Raw genomic sequence first — 26,073 nt, 5'->3', positions numbered from 1 at the left:
TTGAATGCAGCGATGGCGACTGAACCATTTTTTTTTTATATAGGGATACATATATTTTTTCTTTATTTTGGGTTGCTGTCGAATTTGTTGTAGCTGCTGTTAGTGCAGCAATGCATTTGGCATGCTGACAATGACAATTTGACAGTACGCTGGAAAAATTGGCACCAATTTCCAGCCAAAACGTTGGCGACATGTCACACAGACCTCGTCCTCAATGTTCTCGATGGCGCTGGTGGCATCAGCCTTCTCTTTGTCTCCCTCTGCATTGAATTGGACTAAGGGATTATGTTTTGGCTGAGTTGGAGAAATGGAAGAGTTGCCGTTCGTTGCTGTTTTGTATTATTAATGCGAAAATGATGAAATTGTCTGGCTTTCAAAGGTGCAGCATTAGATGAGTTGGGAATTAGTCTGATTGGCAGTATTGGGGGAGAGCACAAGAATGACAGACACAGCAAGTATTTGTGTTCTTTAATGTTTGTCCGTACTCTACGGCATGCCTCCCAGCACGACCAGGTTATGTGCTGAATATAGAAAGTAGAGTGTATACGACTATACAAGTATACTGATAAAGGCACTGCTTTGGGTTGGATAGCAATCAAATCTAAAAATGGAAAGCGAGGAATAAAAAGAAATTAATGTTAGACTTTCATTTGACTATGTATTTAGCTACGTAAGCTTTAAAAACCTAATAACAATATTTATGGAACAATATGATGAAACATGACCATATTGACAAGTTCAATATGAATTCATCCAAGAAAATTGAGTAAGTAAACATTATCTATTTGCTTATGTTGGAACATTGCTTGAAAACTGACAGCAAGTAATGAGGAATTGAGGCCTCATGACACACACAAGTTCAACATCTGCGTTACTTCAGAATACATATCTTCATTTATGTGGAAGGCTTGCGAAGGACTGAACTAAAGTAATTAAAACATCGAAATAATAGTAATTTCAAATATTCGCACTTTCCACAAATTTGAATGAATGCTTTTGGGAAAGACGGACCCTGTTGCCGACACACTTTATATTTGATAAGCAGGATCGGGAAGTTAATTATGCAATGAACTTTATGTATACAAGTTGTTTTGGAAATTTGTATATTAAAGACAGACTAAGTCTCGGTAATTAAATAAAGGTCTTACTAAATTGTTTTCAATTCATGTGAATAGTGAAGTATTTACCCTTTAAGAAATTAGTCAGTAGGCAGAGTTAGATTGAGCTAATAAAAACTTGTCACATGCTGTGGAGATTCTAATTCGTACAAATATAATTCACCTACATCGGCCTGAGAGTATGTCGCGGCCAAATCACTACGAGATAGCACAAAACTGATTTACCCTTTTGTACCACAACAAGAAATCATTAAAGCAACAATTTAAAAGGATTTGTTAATGCACAATAGGAAGTTCCTTAATGACGTATGTGCTCAGCAAAATTACTACCTTTTATGCTCTGTACCCAAAGGTAATCTGTTATTCAGTATTATGAGAAGGTGAACTTGGACGTGCTGATGTACATCTCTTCGTTCTTCTAAATAAGAAGTTTACGGTTTTTTTTCGACGGACCTCGTTTATTAAAAAGCATCATTTGAATATGAATTTCGCCATATGATGTCGACCATACATTCAGTATTATGGCGCATATTTCGCCCTAAAATGGAACTGAGTTAGATTTGTTGAAGTTTTTTATTGACCATATGCATAAACTATTTTTTAAATGCATCATGCATTATTTAATCAAAATTTTCATTTGGCTCCCAACCCCCTTTTGGAAAAATCTACGTTCACCCTTGAATACAAGTGTAGCGAAAATATGAAAACTATGTGAATTTTCCAAATGTTTTTCTAGGTTTATCTTTATCCAAAGAAGGGCATGTGCCCGTTTTTCGTCGAGTCCCCATTCACCCGCTAAAGAAGTTTCATTAAAGCTCCGGTTATTCTAGCTGTTTTGGTCATATTTTGCAATCGCATTCTTTTAGTGCGTATTTAACCATGTTATGTTTTATTTTAATAGCCTTACTTCAAAGGAAGACTAAAGTGTAATCTTTCCTACACTTTGACACGTGCTCATGTATCTTCATGTTAAGTTCCATCCCGATAAATCATTTGATAAAAGCGTATAGCCAAAAGTGTAATCTGTGATAATGCTCTGACCGCAGCTATTGTGTGTTATGGACATGGATATATCGACTCGTCTTCTCATACTGAACATAAATATATTTATAGATGTATCTGTGTGTTACATACCCTTTTAATTAGAGGATATTAGAACATTATTATACCCTGTACCCGTAGGGTAAAAAGGGTATATTAGATTTGTGCAAAGTATGTACATGCGGAAGGAAGCATCTCCGGCCCCATAAAGTATATATATTCTGAATCACCATGACGAAAGAAATCGATCTAGACATGTTCGTCCGTCCGTCCGTCTGAATGAACGCAAGGATCTCAGAAACTATAAAAGCTAGAATAACCAAAGTTGGTATCCAGGTCCGAGAAAGGACGAGTTTATTTTATTTTTTGGAATTTTCCCCCCTTCCCCCGCTACAGAATTTCGTCAATAGCGTCCACATTTCAAATGCTACCTAAACCAAACCGTGCACACATCATTTATATATAATTATCTGTTGTTATTTGAAATTGCATCCAATTCGGTCAATTCTAAGAAAAGTTATTAACGAAACAAATTCTCGCCAGTACAACCCCCACCAACTGCAGCAACAAGTTCGCTCTTCTTCTTCCTCTTTTTGCTTCTGCTATGGGCGCATATAACTCAGTGACGGAAGTTTACCGGAATACAGGGTATTACACTGTCGGTCTTGCTCGACTGTAGCGTTCTCTCTTGTTTAAAAAATATTTTAAATTTATTTTTCTTTTAGAAGTGGAGTCAGGGTATCTAAGGGTTCGGCCTATTCAACTCCAGCTTTGCATTTAGGTTGATAGCTGATTTGTGAAGGTTTCATTTGAGACAATGAAAGAATGAACAGTTTTTCAGCGTAAGCAAGAAGGAGAAAAGACAATTTCCCATTTATCGCTTGTGTACAAGTTATAAATAACACACACGACACTTGTTGGTATGGTCATACGAGTATATATCGTACCTCAAAAAGGAAAAGGCACAAATGCCTCTCTGGCATATCTGCCTTGCATTCACCCAATAAAGAACACAAAAACCATTTAAGTTTTGAGGCAATCCTGGTGCTAATAGAAGTTACCCGACCTCAACTCAAATTATTAATGAGTTCGTTATGCTGGTTTGCTAAGACTAGGGAAATGTGCAACCCGTGCCTTTTAATAAGGCGTGTGCCATTCACTTAACTCATTTTCGCTGAGACGGACCTGGACTTGCAAATTAATATACATGCTGGGATGATTGTCAGGCTTGCGCAATCCCAGACCCAAAGCCGACCCAAAGGCTATTCAGGACATTTACACGAACTGGTTGCCACTTTGAAAAGAGCCGGCTTTGACAGCAGAGTGTCTGAGCAGAATTCCAGTCCTTCTACCTCAAAAGGTAAATATTCAAATTGAATCTATAAAAATAAATTGAATGTTGCTTATCTAATTCAAAGTTGGCGGACATTGATGTGTACGCGCAAATGCACAAAGAGATTCAAGCGGGCAGCAGGCGGGAATGGGAAATGAGCATTAAAGGGAAAAGGGAGGAAAGTGAAATATGCTGACTGGAATTTGCACATCAAACAACTTTAAGATACTTTTGGTTCTGTCCGCCCATTTGCAACCGTAAACTGACTGACAGTGAGTAAGTGCCTGGACTCTCCTGCCATTCCCTGCAGAAGTGTTAAGAGGCCACTGCTGAGCTGTTTCTGTGGCGTAATTTGAGCACTTTAAAAGGGCAAAAAGAAAGCTGCTCAGCGTCGCAGGGTGCCAGAGCTAATGGGGATGGCATCCCCATCCAACAGTGATAAGGCAGAAAATGGCAATAGCTGTGCAAATGTTACGACCTGACCGTAGTCCTAGCCACAGACGCAGCCTCAGCATTTGTGAAAGGTCATCAAGTGCCTGTGCCTGTGCCTGTGCCTGTGCCTGCGCCTGCCGTCATGGCTGGAATTGTAAATTGTATTTGTCAGCTGTTGTGAGGGCCAGATGTTCCAAGTCTATACAGTACAAGTGTAAAAGTGTGAGTGTGTGGGTGTGAACAACAAACACTTAAAGACTCCCAATATATTTGTGCTGTGATTGATCTTACAAGCGGACTGGGCCTCTTACGATATCATGTGCTAAATGCTGCCTTTCAAAGTCAGTAAAAAAGAGAAGGAGCATATGATAAGTCCTTCTTTGAAATACCGTGTGAAAGGTATATAACTGCACATTTACGTAGGTATTGCGTGTGCTTATGCGTGTCTCTGTGTGAGTAGTCGTATGTGTGCAGTAGAGAGTTGAGCGGCAACAGCGGCTGAAAGCAGTCAGATATTACAGTTATTGGTAAACCTTTCTTAACATACGGACACATAAGCTTTAACCGGAACTAATTGCTAAATGTTGGGTAAAAATGCCAAGAACTGTCGGAGTTATGGAAAATTACTGATAGTAGGAATATTGGGATAACGAACAACATTTTGAGATACATTTTTTACAGCGTACACGCTTAAGGTAATCTACAAGTATCTGTGTTCAAAATAATGTGTCGCTAGTTCCTTTAGTCTCTGTGGAGGGGTGAAACTTTTACTGCCTACACATATAAGGCATCTGTGTGTAATTGTGTCTCTAGCTCCCAAAGTCTTTGAGACAGACATGGCTAAATCGAATCATCTTGTCATACTAATTAAGAATATATAAGTGTATAATATGTACTTTCTGGAGGCTGCCACAGTTCATGTTCAGGGCATTAACATCGCAGATTTTTTAATATTATTGAAACATAAATGGTTAGATAATTCCACTTTCGATTACCTGTTTTATATGTAGCTTTAAGTGCTCCACCAGTTAATGCATTGAAATCGGTGGGATCAGAAAGCTACTGGTATACTTCACCTGCTTCACTTTTATTTCGGGTTTCACAAACCCCGTTTGAATGTTACGTATGTACTTCTCTAGATATTAGCGGCTAGGTACTAAGGTCTGTGATTCCTACTGCCAACGTTCGTACAAGCAAATCAAGCACGTACTATAAGTATTTTTACTCCGTTATGTTATTCATGATCTAAAGTTAGTTCTTATAGACAAATACAAAATTATTACTAATGCCACAGTAACCTTCAAGCCTTCAAAATATCTCGAATTACTTAAATGTATTTAGGAAGTAAAATTTAAAAAATTGATATCTATAAATAAAAAAAATGAAATAAAAACAATATAACTAGAGACATATGCTTATACAAGTATGCAGCTTCAATAGCATAATCGAATTCAGCCAAAGCAGCAACATCACGATTGTAACGACGCCCTGGTGACCGCCACAGGATGTCGTCACAAAGAAGCAGGACGCGATAGGCGTTTAGTTTACTTTAAGCTCTGGGAGACGGAGAAGGAGCTTCCTGTTGCCAGGAAAGGCGTTACCAATAAAAAATACAACGCTGTTGGAGTAATGTGATGATTCTTTCCTTGGGTGTCTCCAAACGATAAATAACTGCAAACTTTTAGGGAAATATTAACTCCAAGTTAGAACTTTTGGCGCGGAAAATATCTTAACGGCTAGACTTAGACTGCAACTCACAGCATTACTTAGACCAATTTATGAGGAACAATGAGCCACACTACTACTTGCAGCATTTTTGATACACATTCACACTCTAAAAGTAAGCTTTAATATTTTAGTAAAGCGCTCACACCATGTTCTGGTGCTTCTGCCACTATTGTGATTAAATAAGTAACAGCCTAGAAGAAAAACACCCTATTTGGTTCTTGTCAACTGACATATACTAATATTATTATTGGTGACAAGTTTCTTTATCAGTAAATTTATTTTGAGTATCTTTTGCATGAACATAAATACATCTAAGAAAGAATGCTTTCTTATTCAGTCTTCCTTTTATCAGGAAATTTTGTGAATTTAGTGTCATAGTTATTTTATTTCTTATTCCTTATGTAGTTCAGATGTTTATTTTATAATAGTCTTAAATTGTTCAAGCTTTCTTGGCAATGTTGGTAACACAAATAGAAGATATGATAAACAAGCTAAGGCTCTGGAAACAAAACAAACCTTATGATATGATTCCTGAAATGGATATGTTTGCTTTGTTGGATTTAGCACGAGAAGCCCTTATGAACGAGCCCATGCTCCTAGAAGTGAATGCACCGGTCAACGTGGTCGGTGACATTCACGGACAATTCGGGGATTTACTGCGCTACTTTCAAATGTCCGGCTACCCACCCAACAAGAGCTTTTTATTTTTGGGGGACTACGTGGATCGTGGCCCAAATGGCGTGGAGACAATGACGTTTCTACTAGCCTTGCGAGTGAGGTATCCGCAAAATGTGTTCCTACTGCGGGGAAACCACGAATCCGCCTCCATCAATCAGCACTACGGGTTCTACGACGAGTGTAAGCGTCGCTTTACCGTACGGCTGTGGAAGGCATTCGTTGACTGCTACAACTGCCTGCCCGTGGCGGCCCTCATTGACGGTAAGATCTTCTGTTGCCATGGTGGTCTGAGCCCGGTGCTCTACGAAATGGAAGACATACGAAAATTAAAGCGCCCTGCAGAAGTAAGAGGGGCCGGTCTATTGTGCGACCTGCTTTGGTCGGATCCCGATGGAGCCATCACAGGCTGGGCGCACAGTGACCGTGGAGTCAGCTTCAAATTTGGTCCCGATATTGTACAGAATTTCCTATCGCGGCATTCTCTGGACCTAGTTTGTAGGGCTCATCAAGTTGCTGAGGATGGCTATGAATTCTTTGCAAAGCGTCAACTGATCACTGTCTTCTCCGCTGTTAATTATTGTGGAGAATATGATAACGCAGGTGCTATGATGAGTGTAGACAAGTCTCTTAATATATCGCTTGTGGTTATCAAGCCTCACAAACGCGTCAGGTTGGCGGACGGCGTAAAGCCGCTGGTGGAGATGGCAGTCGATTTACGCAAATAATAAATCATAATCGTTGCCTGGTCTTTACAGATTTATGATTCAAAACTAGGAAACAATCATGAATACTATTAAAAAGCACTCGTAATTCTACGAAACATGATTTTTAAATTGGGTTCTGGGAATCAAAAATTTTACAGAGACTTTTTTAAAGGTGACATATGTATATTAATGAATTGACTAATAAATTGGAAATCAGCAAATATACATACATATGTAATTAAGGAAGTTTTTCACGGAACAAACCTTTACTCTAATTTTGAAATGACATTATTTCTCAAAAGTTCGATATTCCTGTAGGATGCGTTTAATGTCGCTATTCGTCGTCCGATTCAAATTTCCTGAGAAATCGAAGTCTGTTAACAATGTTTTTAATGTAAATGATTAATAACTAAAATATTCATAATATCAAATGGTAAAATGCCTTCCAACTCCGTTAAGCAGTCCACTTATGCTAGTATGTTCGAGTATGCGCTAACTTAGCATTAACTTGTGTTACAATTTCAAACCTGTGTGCGTCGTATAAATCACTTCATTTTATTGCGAGCTCAGCTCGCTTTACTTTCCCCCTACTCTCAGGCAGTTTTCCAAAACATTTTTCTAATTTTCTGTGCCTTGTAGCTTGTACCAGAGCAAATATTTTGCCAGCACAGCAGTTTGGAAACCCCAACAAACACCAGAATACACACAACAAACTTCATCGAAACTTTTGGGTAGCGTTGCCTTTGCCTTTGCCTGGGCCAAATAAATGCAAAAGTCATCGAGAAAAAAGTTTTTTAATATGCCGAAATTATTACCAGTCAGTTATTTTTGATATGTCTGTTGGCCAAAAGTTTTTGCAAGTTTTTCTGGGGCAAGCACAAAAAGTAAAGTAATGTGAGTAGAAAAAAATAATAAACTTTTCGCCCTGCGCATTTATTATCAATAAGTTAGATTAGGATTGAACCATGAGCGGCAGTGCCTAGACATTATACGATCCCAACTTGCTGACAAAGTGATTAAATTGACTGAAAAGAAGCAACTCTGTGACTGAGTGATTCACTCACAGACTAACCGATGGACATACTACCACCTATCAGATACAAACTTGGCCTGCTCGACAAAGTTTTTTGCAAGTTTTTCGGCTTGCTCGCAGACTCAATAAAATGTCAATTAAAATTGTATTTTTATTGCAATTTCAAATCGAATCGTTTTCATCAAGTCCAGACTCTGATGTACAAGCATGTGTAGTATGTCTCGATGCAGTTGTCCATTTGTATTTGATTAAAGTCCGAAACTTAATTGCCAAAGTTGGCTTTCAATTAGAAAGTTCACACGGGCGCGTGCACAGGTGAAAGGAATTTTATTTGCCTTTTGAACTGCGCCCCCAGGCTAGATGTCTGCTCGATCCCCATCAGTCGCTTGTTTGTCTGCTTTTAAAGCAAATTGTATTCGCATTCGTTAAAAGAACGCTCCACCACAAATAGCCACAGTGGAGGGACAAACAATTGCAAAAGGTCACTCTTTGTCTGGTCACACAGTCAAGGATAAGAGAATGCTGCTTCGCGTCCAATTCATCATTTCGTTGGTTCAAGCCAGACCGCTGATTTGGAGAAAAAATTCTAGCCATAAGAAATTAGAAGGGACTACAAAGCAGACACTTCAAACCTTTCCCCACTACCACAATGTACTCTTACATATAAAAATACTGAACAGGGACGTAGGAGAATAAAGAAGCGTCAATTTAAAGGCATTTGTGCTGCTTCTTGAAGTTAGTTTTCTTAGGCAATTACAATTCCACATATTTAATTATGAGCCCAGCTAAGTATTCAATTAATTATCGTTCATGTTTGCAGCTTCCTTTCATCAGGAAGAATCCACTGTTCGTTTGCTAATTAATGATAAGTGCACCATTTTTGTAACTCATCAGCAATTTTTTACTTTAATTAATTGAATCTTGTGTGTTCAATTAGAACTGGTGTACAGATATAATGTGCCTTTAGTTTTTCTTTCCAATACAAGGTAAACTTATTCGATTCATTGCAACCTTAATTAATTGCGATCCAAACGATACAAGTATTTGTTATTGTGAATCAAAAGGAGACGTAAATGGAATCTTCATCAGTTGACAAAACAATTCGTCCTAGACAAGTCCAACTGTCTGTCTGTATGAATGCAAGTATAAGAACTAGAGTCACTAACATTGGCATACTGTACCTGCTCAGGCTTGGAAAGGAAGAGATTATATTTCTTTCGATTCCCCTTTTTATTCAGAACTTAGAACAGCATTATTTTGTTCATTTATTCATCTAAAAATTCAAACAACAGATAACTTATGAAGAAAAATAAAAAGCAGAAGAGCATTTAAAATTGCATCAATTTTTAATAAAGAATCCGATTTGTTGGGTTTTATTTGCTCAAAGGCTATGCCCAGAATAGTCAGAGAAAAGTTGTAACGAAAAATAGAGTGGTAGAAATTAAATAAAAATGAAATAATAGTAATAAACACAACGGGAAAAATTAAATCAAAACTACAAAAATAAAATGAATATACCTAATTAATTTAAAATATTGAAATATAAATCTTTTAAGTTAATCTCAGACGCGTCGGGGGATTGTTTTTTAGCCAGTCCAGCGGCTCAAATTCACAGCTACGGGTATGTGCGGTAAGAGGTTTGTTGAAATTTGATGAATGGGATAGCGACGTGCCTTTAAGAAGCAATAAATTACTTATTATAACTTTGTGATGATCCAGGATGATGGCATCATATTTTTAAATCCGGAATTTGTATTCACCCTTTTCAGCTGTTCAGTCAGCAAGTACGTCCCTGATCACCACTTCAGACTGCTCCATTCTCTTCGCCTATGAACTCATGGACCCATTCATTCAATTTTAGACGCCATTCGTCTGGATTTTTACACTTGAGTTTTTTACGATGCGCGCGCCTTTTAATTGTTCGTTTTTATTGTCGACATTTGAATTTACCTTTTGGCCGCTTCAAATAAATGAAACGACAGGCCGCGAACATTAAAGCGGAAACTTGTGCAGCATTTTTCATTTGAATTCATTAAACTTTATTGCAGATGCGAAAACGTCATGACCTGTCCGATACGTCCCATCGGCTCGGGCAACGAACATTGTCCCTACGATTGGCTGGCCGTGTATGATGGACGCGATGAGCATTCACCGCTTATAGGGAAGTTCTGCGGCCTGGGCAAGTTCCCATTCAGCATTATTGGTGAGTAGAGAAAGCCAATTGTGCCACAGGCCTGCCGTATGTTAACCCCCCCTCCCTCGCGCTTTACACAGCTTTACTCAAAAAATTTGTTTTTATGCACAGGCACATCACAATACATGTACGTGGAGTTCGTTACATCGCCCGCGGGTCCTTTACTCAATACCGGCTTCCATTTCAATGTTGGCAATTGGCCAGGTCATGTGGAAACGGCCGGCATCAAGCACGGCGTGTGCGATTGGCTACTCAGCTCCGATTCGCTGAAGGACAGCAGCGCCAGCGAGGGCATTTTTCTGAGCATAGCGCACTGGTATCCACCAAATACATCCTGCAGCTATCACATCAAAGGACGCGTCGGTGAAATTGTGCGCTTGTATTTCCCGAGGTGAGCATTAGGCATTGTATGACCCAAACACTCTCACACTCCCGTTTCCCCACCCCCACTTCTCCATAAATCTTTTGTTCGGCTTCTGCTTGTGTTACTTACAGTTTTGAGCCCAGCTTTTGTCTGTGCTTATTGTTTAGTTTTGCATAAAGGACAACAGTCCGGCATCCTGCCATGAACCATTTTAATATTGTAAATTGTCTGACAAAAAGCATTGGCTCGGTCGTTGGTTAGTCGGGGAAAGGGTCGGGGCGATCCGAGTCTTCCTCTGCCTCTAACTCTGTCTATGCCTCTGCCTCCGCCTTTAAGTGCAAAGTTTTTGCTGGACTAAGGACTTGCATTCCATTTCCATTCTCACAGCTCTTCAGCCCGGCTGATGCTGTAAGCGTATTTTAATGAAATTTCACGCAAAGATTTATGTGACATTTTAATTTAACGTGTCGAGTTGAAGTTGTTTTTTATATTTTTTACCTTCTACGCCATCGCCGCCACCAACACTAGCTTCGACAGTCGGGCCAATGCCGGGTCCTACTTGCTGTTTGTGAGTGAGTCTCAACTTTTGTGGCACAGACGCAGTATTGTGCTGCATATTCCAAGGCGCATATACATGGCAACTTTATTACGCTGTTGTGGTTCAACTGTTTGGCTGACTGGCGCACATTTTTATGGTGATTTGTTTGAGTAAACAAGTTTTATGTAGGCGGCAAAAAGTTCTGAGAGCTAGAATCCATTGATGGAGACTAAAACGAAAACAGGTTCAAATGCGAAAATCCGCAAATTTCTTAGGGATTGCAAAACACAATATTTGTTTATATACTGGTAGTTAAAAATGGATTCCCATATTGCTTGCAATATATTAGGTATTGCATTGGATTAGAAAAAATTAAAAGTTATCATATATTCGTACGTTTTATTAACAGGTTGAACTGCCCTCAACTGTTAGTATACTCCTGGGTCTGAGGAAAGAGAAGTTTATGTGTTTTACGTGCACCCCTCCACCATTATTACTGATTTTCCATTACACTCTTCATATTGAAATTTGTATTTAAATTAAATATTTACACACTGACAGTGCTTATTTATACCTAGGTCAAGTTTCATAGTGATAGGTTAGTTCTAAAGGAAGTTGTAGCCATAAATGTATTATCTTCTCATTTTATGCATGTAGTTGCTGTTGTTGTTGCTTCTTTGACACAAACTTGTGAATTTTTTTTCATTTTAATTAATTAATTTTAAAAAATTAAACTGAAAACATATATTATTTATTAAACAGTTGAGCCCGCGCGACTCGAGCATTCTGCTCTTCTCTTTTTTATTTCAACTTGAGAAGTTTGAAGTGTGCTCTTGTAAATTTTTGTACACCATATCTCTGTAAAGTCCGTCCCCTTTAAAATGTAGAGCACTTGCTCAACGTTCGTTTCTTATAATTTATGCAGAAAATGTTGCACAACATTGGCCAAGTTTTGTTCGAAAAGTGGAAAAGAAAACTATGGCTACATAGAAAATATCAGGCAACTTTTTGCCAAAAGATAAATATTTATGTCCACCTACAAAACGAGACAACCTTCCCGCAGCTCCTTGCTTCTGCTGCGCTCCCACCCAGCCGTCCCGTCAGCCCCGTAAGCCCCGACAGCCACAATCCTGGCAGTGGCCAACAGAGTTGGCAACTTGTGCGCACGTTTACACCGATTGCCATTAAGAGTTCAGAAGTGGGGAACATGATTGCGTGATTACAGTGCACAAATGCATCAGTACACATGCACCGGGAGGACTTGTGGAGCCAAGAGAGGGGGGCGTTAGACGTTAGACGCTTTCTAAAGTTCAAAGTAGACGAAAAATGCAATGGCAAACTCGAAAATGTTGTACTTCTGTGCAAGTTTTGTCTTTGTTTCATTGTTATTGTACTTGTTGTTGGTGTTGTTGTTTGCTGCCAACTTCACTCAAGTTGTTGATGTTGTTGCTGTTGTATCTGTAACGCCCACGACAACAATTGCAGTCGCTTGCTCCACTCTGTTCTGTTCCGTTCTGTTCGTCCTGCCTGCCTGCCTGCCTGCCTGTCTGTCTGTCTGTCTATCTGTCTGTCTGGCTCTCTGTCCGTCTATCCAGCTGTCTGTTTGCGTTTACCTTCTCGTCTTCTTCATCTCCCTCTGCCACCAGCACCATCTCTATTACCATCTCCAGCTCTCCAGCTCTCCAGCATAGCCGGCGTGTGTGAGACGTTGCCTGGCTCTGCCGTCTAGACGCTGTCGACATTGTTTCCAACAAAGTTGCTCATTTAAGTAACATGTCATGTTTCCCGCTTTTTGCTCCACAATACTTTTTACGGCTGGGCTTTTAGTGGCAACATTTTCTTAAATTTTTTCTTCTCTGCCAAGCGTACAAGCTGACCAGATGTTGTTTGGCCCGAGGCGCAGCTTAAAGTGCTAGGCCAGCACTAAGTCCAAGATAATTTAAAGCGCCGCATACCTTTTCAAATACAACCAACTATATATGTATATGTGTGTCTGTGTGTGTATGTGGCGTGCACTACTCGTATATATAATAAACTATACCCCACAATTTACTATGCACAAGATGCCTTCTAGCTGCACATCAGCCATTTATGAGGCAAATAAACTGACGGGCAGGATCTGGAAGGCTGACGTCGCCAATCGACAGTAACTGGCAGACAACTGCGACAGCCATTGCATACTTGTATTTTTGGATGCCCCCTTTTCCCTTCGATTCGCTTCGCTTCCCTTCACTTTCCTTTCCCTGCCATTCGTTTCTCTCTTAATACACTCCCACTGAGTCAGCACATAACTAGGCTACAAACGGATTATGAGGACATGCCGCTAGGCGTCAGGCTTACTTTTCCTCTGCGAATACGTGAATAACAGTATGGGCACGTAGAATCAACTGCGCTGTTCTACATACACACACACACACACATGGAATAGTAGGTACACATATACACACACACACGGGTATATGGGTGTATGGAACAGTCGCAGAAGGCGAACAGAAAAAAGTTGTAGCTGAGTGGAACGCGAATAAAAAATGAAATGAAATTGTGCTGCCATCGCCATCGCCATCGCGTTGGTAGCGCCGATTTGTTTTCCTTGTTGTTTTTATTTTTGTTGCAAAAGTTAGTTTGGGTTAATAAAATGCTGTATTATGTCATATTTTTGGGGGCAGCGACAGCACAAATGTAATTTTATGAAATGCTTAGGGCTGCGACTGTACCGTAAATAATTTTGTGGGCCACGTTAGTTTTGGCGTCTGACGCTGACGCCGCAGCTGAAGTATAATTGCAAAAGTTTTGCAATAGAGGATACGTGCTGCCCATTAATACATACATATAAGGGCGAGCACATAACAACTGCACCACAGTTGTGAAAACAGTTGCAAAAAAAAGATCATTTTGAAGTTAAGATAATATCTTTGCATAGTTTTTCATTTACATTTGATTAAATATAATTTTAGCATTATTGTAGAGACAGATCAGTTTTTGTTAAACTAATATACTAATAATATTTTCAAAATTTTCCACCAACTTTTTGCTATTTCATATGTCTTTATTATCTTTGCTAAGAATTACTATACAATAGGCATGGACTTATATTTTTGTATTCAAAATGTTTTAGCATGCTTGCTTTACGGTAATCGGGTATTAAGTCAAGGAACAAATTTAATCTCTTACCTTCTAAGAAGGCTTAAAAATTTAAAACTCTACGATACTCCTAATTTCAGGCGTAATTAGAACTTTAATATATTTTCAGTTTTTGTCTTTGCGGTTTTTAGTGCAAATTTCGTATTTTAAAAATTAACCAAATATAATATATAACATAATATTTACTTCTTTAATAACGCACAGTAAGAAGTTTTTCCGAAGCAGCAGCAACAGCATAACCTAACATAAGCGCAAATGAATGTAATTTAAAATTTTCCTATCAAATTCCATGAGTTGAAAAATCACTACAGTTGCAAAACATCAGAAAAAAAGTTAAACTTGTCCCTTATCGAAGCTGGTTATCAAATTTGGTCATGTGTATAGTTTAAACAGATAGACGGACACACAGACTGTCGCCACATCTTCGGATTGTGTTTCGTTTACAATGTCAGTGTTCCCAGTGTTTCCAAATTCCAGTATTCCTTTACCGGTTAATTACACCAAAGAAAGTCATGAAATTGGATATAAATTGCAGCATACTTTTAGGGTTCGCCTGTGGGGTTTGGTCTCAGTTTTCCAACAAAAACGAAATCAAAGGAATTTAACCATCATAAACATTAAAGTACGTTAAAAGTATGGGTATGTTAGCGGGAACTTGAATACCAACAGCAGTCAGGTCTTTAACCCATCGAAAAATGTTCAATAAATTCATCACTTCCTAAGGGTCAACTTCAAAGCAATATCCCGTAAATATTTGCACGACATAAGCAACACCGCGATGGAGGGATCCAATACGAGTGTAACAAACGAGCGACTTGTGTAATTTGTGATTTTCAACGAGTCTGCCAAAAATAATTTTACCATGTAATTTGCCACAAATTTTTAGCCATGTAGTCCCCACGATGGCCTATAAGGCAGCGCGTGGATGGCGTTGGGCAACCAAAAAATGCACCTCACATCGCGCCGAAATTGTAACGAGGCTACGTGTGCGAGTGAAAAGTGAGATTTACCTGTTTGCTGTTGGCTGGCTTGTGCATTTTCAATGTGGCAGCCTCACCGTTTTTATTAAATTGCACTCGACGCCAGGGGAGAGGTTCCAGTTGGCCGTAAAGTTCAAGGCGCCGCCTGTGGCTGCCAAAACCTACAGGCTGGCAAAAAGCCAAAAACATTTTCACTGGAATTTCATTAGGCTTCGACTATGAACGAACTAACGAGACCTTTCTACATTCCTTTCTTCCATTTTTTTTTTTTTTTTTTTTTTTTTGACAGCTTCCGCATCAATCGCATCGAGTCACCCATTCTGAAGTACGAAGGCGACTGCGGAGAATCGCTGACCATATACGACTCGGATCATCCCGACCCAGCGCGCATAATCAAGACCTTCTGCGATACCTTCTCTCGTCCCATGGAGAAGGTGGACTTTGTGAGCACCAGCCCCTCCTTATACGTACAGTTCGACTCGAAGACTGGAAGCTACAGTGGCAGCTCGCTCTACTATTGGGCCCACTACGATTTCTTTAACAACACTCGCTTTGGCGATCCAGTCCCAAATACCCTCTGCGACGAGGTGATGTACGCCTGGAAGCATACTGGTGGTCGTCTTCGCTCCCCTCTCAACTCGCTTATCTTCAAACGGACGGGTGGCAGCGATGTGCGTTGTCAATATAAGTTCGTAACCGATAGACGTCTGTACGCCCGTGCTATTATCGAGGTGAATTCCGTGTCCTTCAAGGAGCTGCCATATAACAGCAACGCCTGCACGCGCTGCCATGAGGAGCGTGTGGACAAGCTGGTCATTTGGGAGGAGCGGGATAAGTTCCAAAACAACTTGGCATGCTTTTGCGACAACATTCCAAGAGCCGTGCGCGTAATTTCGTCAGCGGATCAAATGAATCTGGAGATGATTGTACAGGGTCAGCATGCCATTACCTCCTACTTCAAGAACCCCAACCCCCTGTTCGAGGCAACTTATGAGTTCGCACACGGACCACTCTGCGGACCAATCACACTAGGCCCCTCGCCAGACGGTGAGCTGATCTTTCCCTATAAGAAGGCGCTTGCTATGGTAGCGGGTCCGATGGCGCCACCAGAGCATTATTATCGACGCGAGAAGTGCATCTGGGAGCTGAAGGTGGCGGCTCAGCGTGATCTTTGGCTGAATCTGGAAAAGGCCCGCTTTGGGGATCGCACTTGTGAGAGCGCCAAGATCGAAGTTTATTTGGCCGGACGCCTGGAGCCTCGTTTTGTCGTTTGTCCGGAGAACATTTCGTTGGCGCGCGATCTTCCCATACTAACCACTGCCGAACTGGGAGCTACAGGCGCCGATCAGGATCCGCTGCCAGTACTGATACAGTACACAGGAGATGGGCAGCCGGGCAAGAACCTCTTTCGATTGGTGTGGACCGAGTTGTTCCACTTGCCACGCAATCCCGATGGTAGTCTGGCCGCGTCGCTGTTGCAGGATGGCTGCGACTTTAGGTGTCCGGGCGCCACAAACGTCTGCATCCCGCGCCATCTGCTGTGCAACGGCATCGCGAATTGTCCAAATGTGACGCACTCGTCGACGCTAGCCCAACTAACGCGGCACATTGAGTGGAATCTGGAACAGCTCGGCCTGCTGCATCAGGCCTCGCAGTATCGTCAGTTGGTACTGCATGACGAGTCGCCGGAGATTTGCCTGCGTCGCGATCTCACCGAACTGCCTTATGGCAAGTTGGCGCTCATGGCGCTGGGTCTGTGCCTCATGTTCGCCCTGCTCTTTGCCATATTGAAGCGGATGTGCCGTGGGACGCCGAAGCATCAGCGACATCACTTGCAAGAGGACTACTAGAGACATGTTGAGTCCTTTCGCAATTTTTACTTGAGATATTGCTACCAGCTTTCTGGAAATAATCTCAGACTCCTATGTCAAGGGCGACTAGAGAAGAAATGTTATATTCTTTTGACTAACTCTAAAAAAAATATGTGGTCACACACTTTATATGTAAGTAGTTTTCCAAGCTCCGATTATATGCTCAAAACCCTACGTGACATACTCGTACATACTATATACGTGTACATGTATACATACAAGTACATACTGATATGAATATTTGACTAATTTAAAAATAATAACTGTACTATAATATAAGGAAACCATATAAATGTTTAAAAAACACACACACCAACAAATACTGCCCTGAATATTTAATTAAAACGTAAAATTGTCACGTGATAATTGTTAAAAGAAGTAAAAAACAAACAAAAAAAAAAAAAAACGCAAAACGTTGATAAAAGGACACTAGATATTAATTAAGGTAGACATACGTACGCATAAATGAACAAAATACAATTGAAATTAAAACTCAAGTGACACAAAGAAAAAATGAATACGTATACACAAATACTCGTACAATTGTTGCTGGTATTATTAGTTACGATTATTATTATTGGCAGATTGTCAAACAAATCCAAACATATATACAAGTACATACATAAATAAAAATGTATATGTATATAATGTACGATATACAATGTAATACATACATATATATATTATATATTTTTTGCACATAGTTTTATCTAGTACATAAACAATATGAGAAATAAAATTCCAAAAAAACTAGAAAGTACATATGTAAAATGTTGGCAGGAACGAAAACAAACAAATCGTTGGCATGAAAATTCAAATACGATACTCGATGCAAAAACCCAAATGAAATTGTAAAGGTTAATGGAAATATAGCACATAAGTCGTTTAGTTGTAAACTGTAAGATGTGCAGAACTGGCATGGGAGCGAGCAAGGGATTGGATAAGGAGCCCAGTTGAACGGCTAGTATCGAACTAACTTACTTGTAATTAAACTAACAGTGTCTACTTTTAGCTTTTTTGGGCCAGGCGGCAAGTTCTTAGTTGGTAAATCAGTTTATACCATAGCGGCAGCTTAGAATTGCTATTGAGATAGTACTCCTTCAGTGCCAATCGTTCGAATTGAAACCGCTACATTTATTTTAAAAAAAATCCGTATCATTATCATTTTGTGGAATGTTATACTTACGTATTTTAAAGTCTTTTAAGCTTTCCAGGGAAATAACGATAACGCTTTAACGATACACGAATCACTCGGAACCATAATCGAAAATTGTAAAATCTCTCTTTAATTCATCTTGAATTTGAAGTCTTCCACTTATTTATTTAGCTTTTAATTTAATTACTTATTGGGACGTCCTAACAAACTGTACCCCGGTACAGTCCCTCGTAGGAGCCTAATGCCGCTTCCATGCCAAAGAAAAAGAAAATACCCCACAAGGAAAATTTAAATGAATAATTAGGACACATATTTTAGTGTACGTCAAAATTAAATGTAAAATAAAGAGAAATGAAAGAATTCAAATAAAAAATATGATAAACCAAATAAGAATGCAGAAAAGTCCGTCATTATTCGCGCAAAGTTGGCAGCGCTATTATCCAGGAGGTGTACGAGTGTATGCAATATGGCAAGAAGAAGAGCAGGCTAATAGAGGGAAAGCGTGAAGAAAACGTCGATTTATATGTCAGCTGGCCAAGCGCTCACTCGTAACGACGTTGCCCCAAAACGGACTGTCAGAAATAAACCCGATTCTGTGTATAAAGCAAAGCAGACACAAAGCAACGCGAGTCAAATTTTCGAAACATTTCAGCGATTTTCAAAACAGCAATCAATTCTTTGCTCCAGCTTAATTCTCAAAGCGCTCATCATTCTCAAGACTATGGAGAAGACGGCAGTGCCTCGTGGAAAGCGTCCTCGCGTTCAGGTTTCCTTGGACGACAAGGAACGAGCCATTGCCCGCATACGTAACGGCGAGACTAAGGCCGGCATTTCCCGGGAGCTGGGCGTACCCGAGTCCACAGTTCGTGGCTGGGTCAAGCGCGCAGAGCAGCGTCTGGCTCGCGAAGCCGCCGATCAGCAAGGTAGGTGAAGGGGCGGGGGATGGAAAACATTGCATTCCAATTGTGAAATATGACATCTTATTCAAGCAGGGCCCAAGCAAAGTGCTTCGGCATTGCAGGCCAGCTCCAGCACCCCGTTAGCCTTGCAGTCCCTAAAGCTGCCACAGAAGCGTGACTTTAACGGAAACATGCGCCCATCTGTGACCATGCTGATGTCCTCGGCTGCGCATGCGTTGCCTCAGCCCTTGTCATTTCCAATGCAGGTCTTCAATCAGGCCGCAGAGAGCCAGCTACAGGTCCTTGGATGGCTCCACATTTTCAATGCAGGCATTCTTAACTTTACGCTAATTACCACCGCTGCCTTGATGCAGGCTAACGCCCGCGGCATTAGTGAACGCGTGCCGCTCTGGCAGATCATAGGCGATTTTGTGGAGGAGGCCGGACGCATTGCAGCCGCCAATGGAAATCAATATACGGCTCCCCCTTTACCACAAAGTCCGCGTGCTGTGCGCCCGCTTGCACAGGCGCGTCCCAGCTTTGTGGCGCCCCGGGTCCACATCACCGCCGAGGACGATGACGAGGAAGAGCAACAGCAGTCCATTGTGGAGGCTTAGGTTTACGGAACTCTGTTACTCTTCCATCAATACTCGTACGTGTATATTGCAAATAAAATGCCTGTCATTGGGATTACGTTGTTGTAGTTGTTTAAAGCAAATAATTGCATTTTAATTAGCGACGAGGCAAGTGCGATAATTGGCCCGAGGTCGCGTCCACGTCCCAGCCGCAGTGTACATGAATCTGATGCCACCGATGCCAGCAATGGCATGGCGGCCTCGGTTTTATTAACCATATTATTATTTCATTTCATTGCATGTCATGCAAACTTTCATCTGCGTTTTTGTTGCTGCTGCGAGTCACGTAATTAAGCGGTTTTATTTGCGGCTTTGCCACATTAATTGCTCATGTTAAATGGTAAATTTATTTTACAAAAAAAAAATTATGGTATTATGCATTTATTTGTGTACGGACCAGTTTGAAAAGGGATTATGACTACGATATTCTGCAATGTGCAACAACTCATATATTTGCATTCATATTTTCGGAACGATTTGAACTTTTAATAGCTTTTAAGTTATCACAACCTTTAAGGCCGGCTGTCAAACAATGTTCCCAGTAATAATATATTAGGATATGAGTTAGAAAAATGCATTGCGGTTTTTCTTTTGTCCTTTATATAGTGTTGTTAAAATGTTATTTTACTAATGACTTCCGGAAATTCGAACCAAATTGAGGTAAAATTGAGAGAAATAATTTTAGAAAAGTCACAAAATCCAAACTGATCATTAAAACCATTGGCAGACCCGCTTTTTTTGACAAATGGTACAAAATCTACTGCGAAACTAAAAACACTATCAACTTTACGAAAGTGTGGTCTTACAGTTCGGAATTGGGGTTGCGATATCTAAATTAAAGACACATATTTCCGGTGAAATGCAAATTTGAGTGCGTTTTTATTTCAGTGCGATTTTGTAAAATATAAAAAATTCAGGATGTTCATACATGTCTTTAAGATAGCTTCTACATAATGTTTTTCCTTCGTCGCAAATGCATTTTTCCGAGAAGACGAATATTGTAACAAATGGCATGCCAATATCGATCGATGTGATGGCGCATTATCGTGCACGGAACGCCAACTTCCTTCTGCATGATAGTCCGGAGGAATACGACGAGTTTGATGCTCAACCTTGAAATGAACGTAAGAGGCTGCAAGTATTTTTACCTGAACGAGATAAGTACTTCCTCTTGTCTTGGACCTGGTGGTAAAGCTACCGAATATGGGCACCATCCCAGTTTGGATGTGATCGCATTATTGCAAGTCTAAAAGCTGTTGCATTAGATAGAGAGAAGCTTTGCTAATCCGATTAGAACAAGTTTAGTGAACAAGCTTAGATATGCTAAGGCTATTCCTATGTCTACAGCGTGGTACTAGAAAAATTTCAATCCAAAGGCATCCCAATTGCTATCAAAATGTGCGATTGACTTAAAGATGTCGTTTGGCCTTCACACCAGGTAAGCCTGGTGAGATGACGAAAATGCAATGCTTCTAAAAAACGTCTATCTTTTATCAGTTAAACGTCCTCGGCATCTTTCGGTGTCCTTTTCCAGTGTCTTTGAACGCTTTTATGAAATAAAAAAACTGGGGATACAAAAAAATATAAAAATAAAACCCTGATGAAGAATATATATATTTTTTGGGGTCTGCCACGCCTCCTTCTACATATGTACATTTTTATAGCCTTTGGGTACAGGATGTGGACGGTGTGAGAGAGTACGTGTAAGTATTAACTTTCGTTCTTAACGACTTAGGAGAATAAGCAAGGAGCTATCTCCGATTACAAAAAGTATTTATTTGCTTCATCAGCATGAAAGAAATGCATATTTCGCTTCCTTTTTCTCTCCGTCTATATAGACAACAAACTTCCTAAGGTAAATAGTACCAGCTATCTGTTTAAAATTTGATCCCAATTAGTTACTATTAAGGAGAGGATGTAGCGAAGTAATTCAACTCCACTACTTCGAACTCAAACGAGTACATCAACATACCTATGCATAGCACAGGGTAGAGGGGCAGACATAATTTAAGGCAGCAAAAACGGATTAAGGACCCTTCCGTCCACTTATTTCACAAATGCACAGCTTCTACCACAAAATGAAAATCATTACGATGATGGTTATCTGAGAGAAAATGCAAAATAGCGGTTATGTGGGTTACTTTTCCTAACTTCGCATTCCAATCTAAACTCGTAAGAAATAATGTCTTATTGCACGATGGACTCGCACTAAACAACTGCTCCTCCTCCTATTCGTCGCTTTTTTCTCATCTAGCTTGGATGCCACCTGCACCAACCTCCCCTGCCTCACTTAGACCAAATCCAACTAAGCCACCTCCCATGGAGTAGGACACGATTATCCGGCAGTTCATCAAAGGGGCGAGCGAGTTGCTTAACACAAACTTTTTCCATTTTCATTATTCGCATAAAAATATGAAAAAGGGCCCACAACACGTGCCGTATTATGTAACGCGAATATTTCTTGGCCCACTCGCTCGCTCGCTTCGCTTGTTTTGCGGATTTGGTTTTTGTTTGTGCTTTGCTCAATCATTTTCGGCATTTTCGTTCCGAGGCAGTGCGACGTTTAAGCGTGGGCTCGGGCCCATCGGAAAATGTATCAAAGTTGATTATCATAGAATATTTTAGACACGGCCGCCATGGATTTCGGCGTCGAGCATGAGATTGCGATTGCTCATTCGCTTGTTTTGTAGGTTGGTTTGATTTAGGCGTAAGCTCTGGGATTTGCGCATGGATTGACTGTGGTTTTGATTTGGATGGAATGCTCTGCCGGAGATAAATGTAACTTCGATGAACTCGCCCGGGCGCAAATGTAGCTTTAACGGCATTTAAAACAATAAGCCCAGAATGAAATTTTCCCCCACTGAGCGCAGCGCCAAGTAAAGCAAGGCGTGTAAAACTGCATATTGCTTCAAAAGTTGTGTGTTGAAGTGCAAACATAGGAGGTGGGACAGACCCTACGTGTGTACAAACATATGTGTACATATGTAGCTGCATCGCCCATAAAGGTGCCTCGGTTTTATGGCAAGAATAGAAACCTAGCTAAAACGTCGACGAACGCAGCATGGCAACAACGTGTTGGGACCAAATAAAAGCATTAGAATCGGAATTGCGGTTGCAAACTGCAGTCTGCAGTCAGAAGTCTGCACGTTGCAGGTTGCTATTTGGATAGATGGTAGCTGGCATCTGGCAGCCGTTGGCAGCGGGTGACCAACAAGTCATAAATCATGCACGTTTAATTAAACTTTAGAGGCGCACGCGGGCGTGACAATCTTGCCCAAGTAACTATAAATGCAATTATAAATGGCAGGAAAAAGTCATGGATGCGGAGTGATTGGAAGCCTTGCGGCCCAACTTCTGCTCCGTGTTGATAATGCATTGGTGATATCTGCATTTCAACTTTTATGTTATAGATATTACATATTATATACATATTATATCAATACTTATATCACATATTCTAATATACGTTTGTATATATGCCCAATTTATATACTCTGTACCCAAATTGAATTAAATTGCATATTTGAATCATAATAGCATAATATGTACACAGACACTTATTGAAAATTTTAAATAGCCTGTTTATTTTATACACCTACCAATGGGCTGATCGGTTGGGAACTATTTTATTATATCCCAAATAAAAGAACTTGGTATTTACAATATATGAATATTAATAGTCCCTCATTATGTTTCATCTAAATCACCACATCTAGATCACCATATCATGAAGCCATATCATATAGCATATTCATAAATCGGTATAAAGCAAAAACATTATAGTCTATCCAATTTATTTATAATAGCATGATTCTTTAAATGGTGAACGAGTTTTGTATGTCTAAGAAATTTCTTCCTTTCTGCCTTCTGGCCTCCATAGTGATATAATTAAACCAACTTAATTATTTAGACACTATGGTTCTTACCTTTTTAATATTGATATCATATAGCCGCTATAAAAACATTTGACTATATGATATTTAAAAGTGTAAACTTCCGCGCTTCGGAACTAGCTTTTGAGCTCGTTTTATTTATGCTGTCCCTTAAAAATATGCCTTTATTCCTTTTCATTTGTAGGCAGGCAAGTATTTAAGTACTAAGTAAAGGCAATATTAGTTTAGGTCCACAAAAAAAAACAAAAACAATCATTTGCTGATAGAGCCACAATCAGATTAGATACACGGTCACGAAATACTATTTTAGTAGTAGCTATTTATGCTGCCTCAGCATTTATTTTTGTGGCTTTGACTATAACTTTGACAAAAACCGCAAGGATACATGACTCAATAGTGAACTTAAGGCGTTGAACATACGCTTGTACTTGTATGTAGTCGTCTGAACAAAATTGTTTTACCGTATTTGCTAATACAATTTGGACAATTTACTCACTAGCGACGCCTAGAAGCATGCTATAACTTTTTGAAAACCACAAAAACCAGCAAGCAAGTTGTATTGCAAAATAGTTTTAGCTTCACATACTCGTTCGTACACTCCCCTCGCAGTTTAGATAATTTTGTCTCTCTACGTGAGGCATGGCGAACAACCCAGGCTGTTAGCATTTGCCACTCACAGTGGAAAATTTTAACAACATTTTACAGCGCTGTCCACACTAGACTACACCCTCACCCTCCACCTTCTCACCCACCACCCTCTCACCCTCTTTGTCACCCACATCATCAACTTCGCTGCCGCAGCGGAGGAAATCACGCAATAAACTACCGGCGAAAACAAAACTTTAACTACTTTTTCCGCTGCCCTCAAAACTCGGCAGTCAGCCCAGTAGAAAAACTTTTTGAAACAATACAATTTATATTTATGCGCACAGGCGGCAACTCCGTTGTGCGTTGTGACGCTCCTAGCCTCGAAAATGACCCAGAAAAAGGAGTGCTAAAGAAAATGGCCGAGCATTTGGCAGCGACGGAGCCCACGAAGCCCACGAAGCCGACGAAGCCGCAAGCCGCTTCCCAGTATGCAGAAGTTTATTTAAGTGTTGAAAATTACTTGACCCAGATTGTGTTGATGTGTGTGAGTGTGAGCGAGCGTGCGTGTGTGCGTGTGTGCGTGCGGCTGTATGTGTGCATCGTGCTGATAACTGTGCAGCAGCCGCAAAGAAAGTTATGTTGGGATGGGCAATGGATTTCGAGCATTTTTGTAAACTGTTTGCGGCCGTATCCAAAACTAAAACTAAAACTATTGCCATAACTTTGTAACAAATTAATTGCATTTTAAGCTGCATGCATTGGCCAGGCCTGCATTGCCTGCATGCAGTCGGTATAGTTGTGTCGAAAGCCGCCACATGCCAGCATGCGTGCAATATTGCGTGCGTGAGCCGCTGTCCCCTGACCAGGCGACGTGCAATGCACAAAGCTGCTGACGACGACACATTTTGCAACGCACATAAATTTTGGCAGTTTCATAATTTTAATTTAGTTTATGGCTAGCTCCAAAGGGTTAATTAGCTGTGCTGCAGGCCGGGGTCAGCCATGGAAAATAAACTATTATAGTTGCTAATTAGTTTCAAAGAAATCGCATTTGTTCCATACATATTTGCCAAGCGATTCCCCTACGCCTACCCCTAGCCCTCGGCCATCAGATCACGGACAAAACTTTGCAATCGATACACATGCTTAGTCCAATTATAGCCCGGGATCTAGAGCAACAGCATGAACGGGACTAATGTGTTCATGTCCATTGCGAAAAGGCAGACGTATTTTGATTATGTGAGCGACGCACGGCACGGCACGGTCTATAATGATGGCAAATCCTTTCAGCCCAAATGAAAATTCCCCAGTCGTGCGTATAATTGGAATTAATACAAAAAGCAGCTGGGAAATATTGGCAATCGGGTGGTGATTTGAAGGCTTTAGGCTGCCAGCTTGGTCGATTTGAATGGTTTGGTGGGTTTGGCTGTAGCAGACAGATAGTTTGTACATTTGATGTCGGTTGAATGGCATATTTAATGGCTAAGCTAGGCATTGACTGGCAGCTGTTTGGTCTGGCTTTCAATGAATGCGGCATTGTGTTTATTAATTTTGATTCAATTTCCTTGCAAACAAAGGAGGCCATAGTGTCGTTTGCTTACTTGCCTAGAAAGATTTGTGGAAAACTTCGTGTTCAGCAAAGGAGTAAAGCGGGTTAAACAGTGTGGAAAACATGTTAGCAACTTTTTGAGCTCGTTATTGTTATACTTGTTGTTTGTGGTAGACCATCCTTTGCTCTAAGGGCGAG

The 26,073-nt window shown here is 40.4% G+C and overlaps 3 protein-coding genes across 3 annotated transcripts in view; all 3 read left to right on the top strand.

Moving 5' to 3' along the window:
- The window catches only part of LOC115624902, a 95,292-nt gene extending 77,797 nt beyond the window's left edge, over positions 1-17,495 (top strand). The window contains exons 6-8 of the mRNA XM_030519751.1: positions 10,116-10,270; positions 10,373-10,652; positions 15,574-17,495. Coding sequence (XP_030375611.1) covers positions 10,116-10,270; positions 10,373-10,652; positions 15,574-17,134 — 1,996 coding nt within the window. The 3' untranslated portion in view covers positions 17,135-17,495. The remainder of the gene's footprint in view (positions 1-10,115; positions 10,271-10,372; positions 10,653-15,573) is intronic.
- On the top strand, positions 6,097-7,150 carry LOC115624826 (serine/threonine-protein phosphatase PP1-like). Its single transcript, XM_030519672.1, has one exon. The coding sequence runs from the start codon at positions 6,108-6,110 to the stop codon at positions 7,053-7,055; it is 948 nt and encodes a 315-aa protein (XP_030375532.1). The 5' UTR covers positions 6,097-6,107; the 3' UTR covers positions 7,056-7,150.
- Positions 17,496-19,032: 1,537 nt separating the features above from the next.
- LOC115624901 lies at positions 19,033-19,827 on the top strand. Its single transcript, XM_030519750.1, is given in 1 exon segment — positions 19,033-19,827. A coding segment is annotated over 1 exon segment (795 nt).
- Positions 19,828-26,073: the final 6,246 nt, after the last annotated feature.

Source organism: Scaptodrosophila lebanonensis, unplaced genomic scaffold, assembly GCF_003285725.1.
Source record: "Scaptodrosophila lebanonensis strain 11010-0011.00,11010-0021.00 unplaced genomic scaffold, SlebRS2 tig00000061-arrow-pilon, whole genome shotgun sequence".
In the NCBI taxonomy this organism is placed as follows: Eukaryota; Metazoa; Arthropoda; class Insecta; order Diptera; family Drosophilidae; genus Scaptodrosophila; species Scaptodrosophila lebanonensis.
This window is presented reverse-complemented; position numbering and strand designations above follow the sequence as displayed.

Excerpts from the sequence above, each read along its gene's own strand:
- LOC115624826 (XM_030519672.1), top strand. The coding sequence starts at position 6,108 with ATGTTGGTAACACAAATAGAAGATATGATAAACAAGCTAAGGCTCTGG.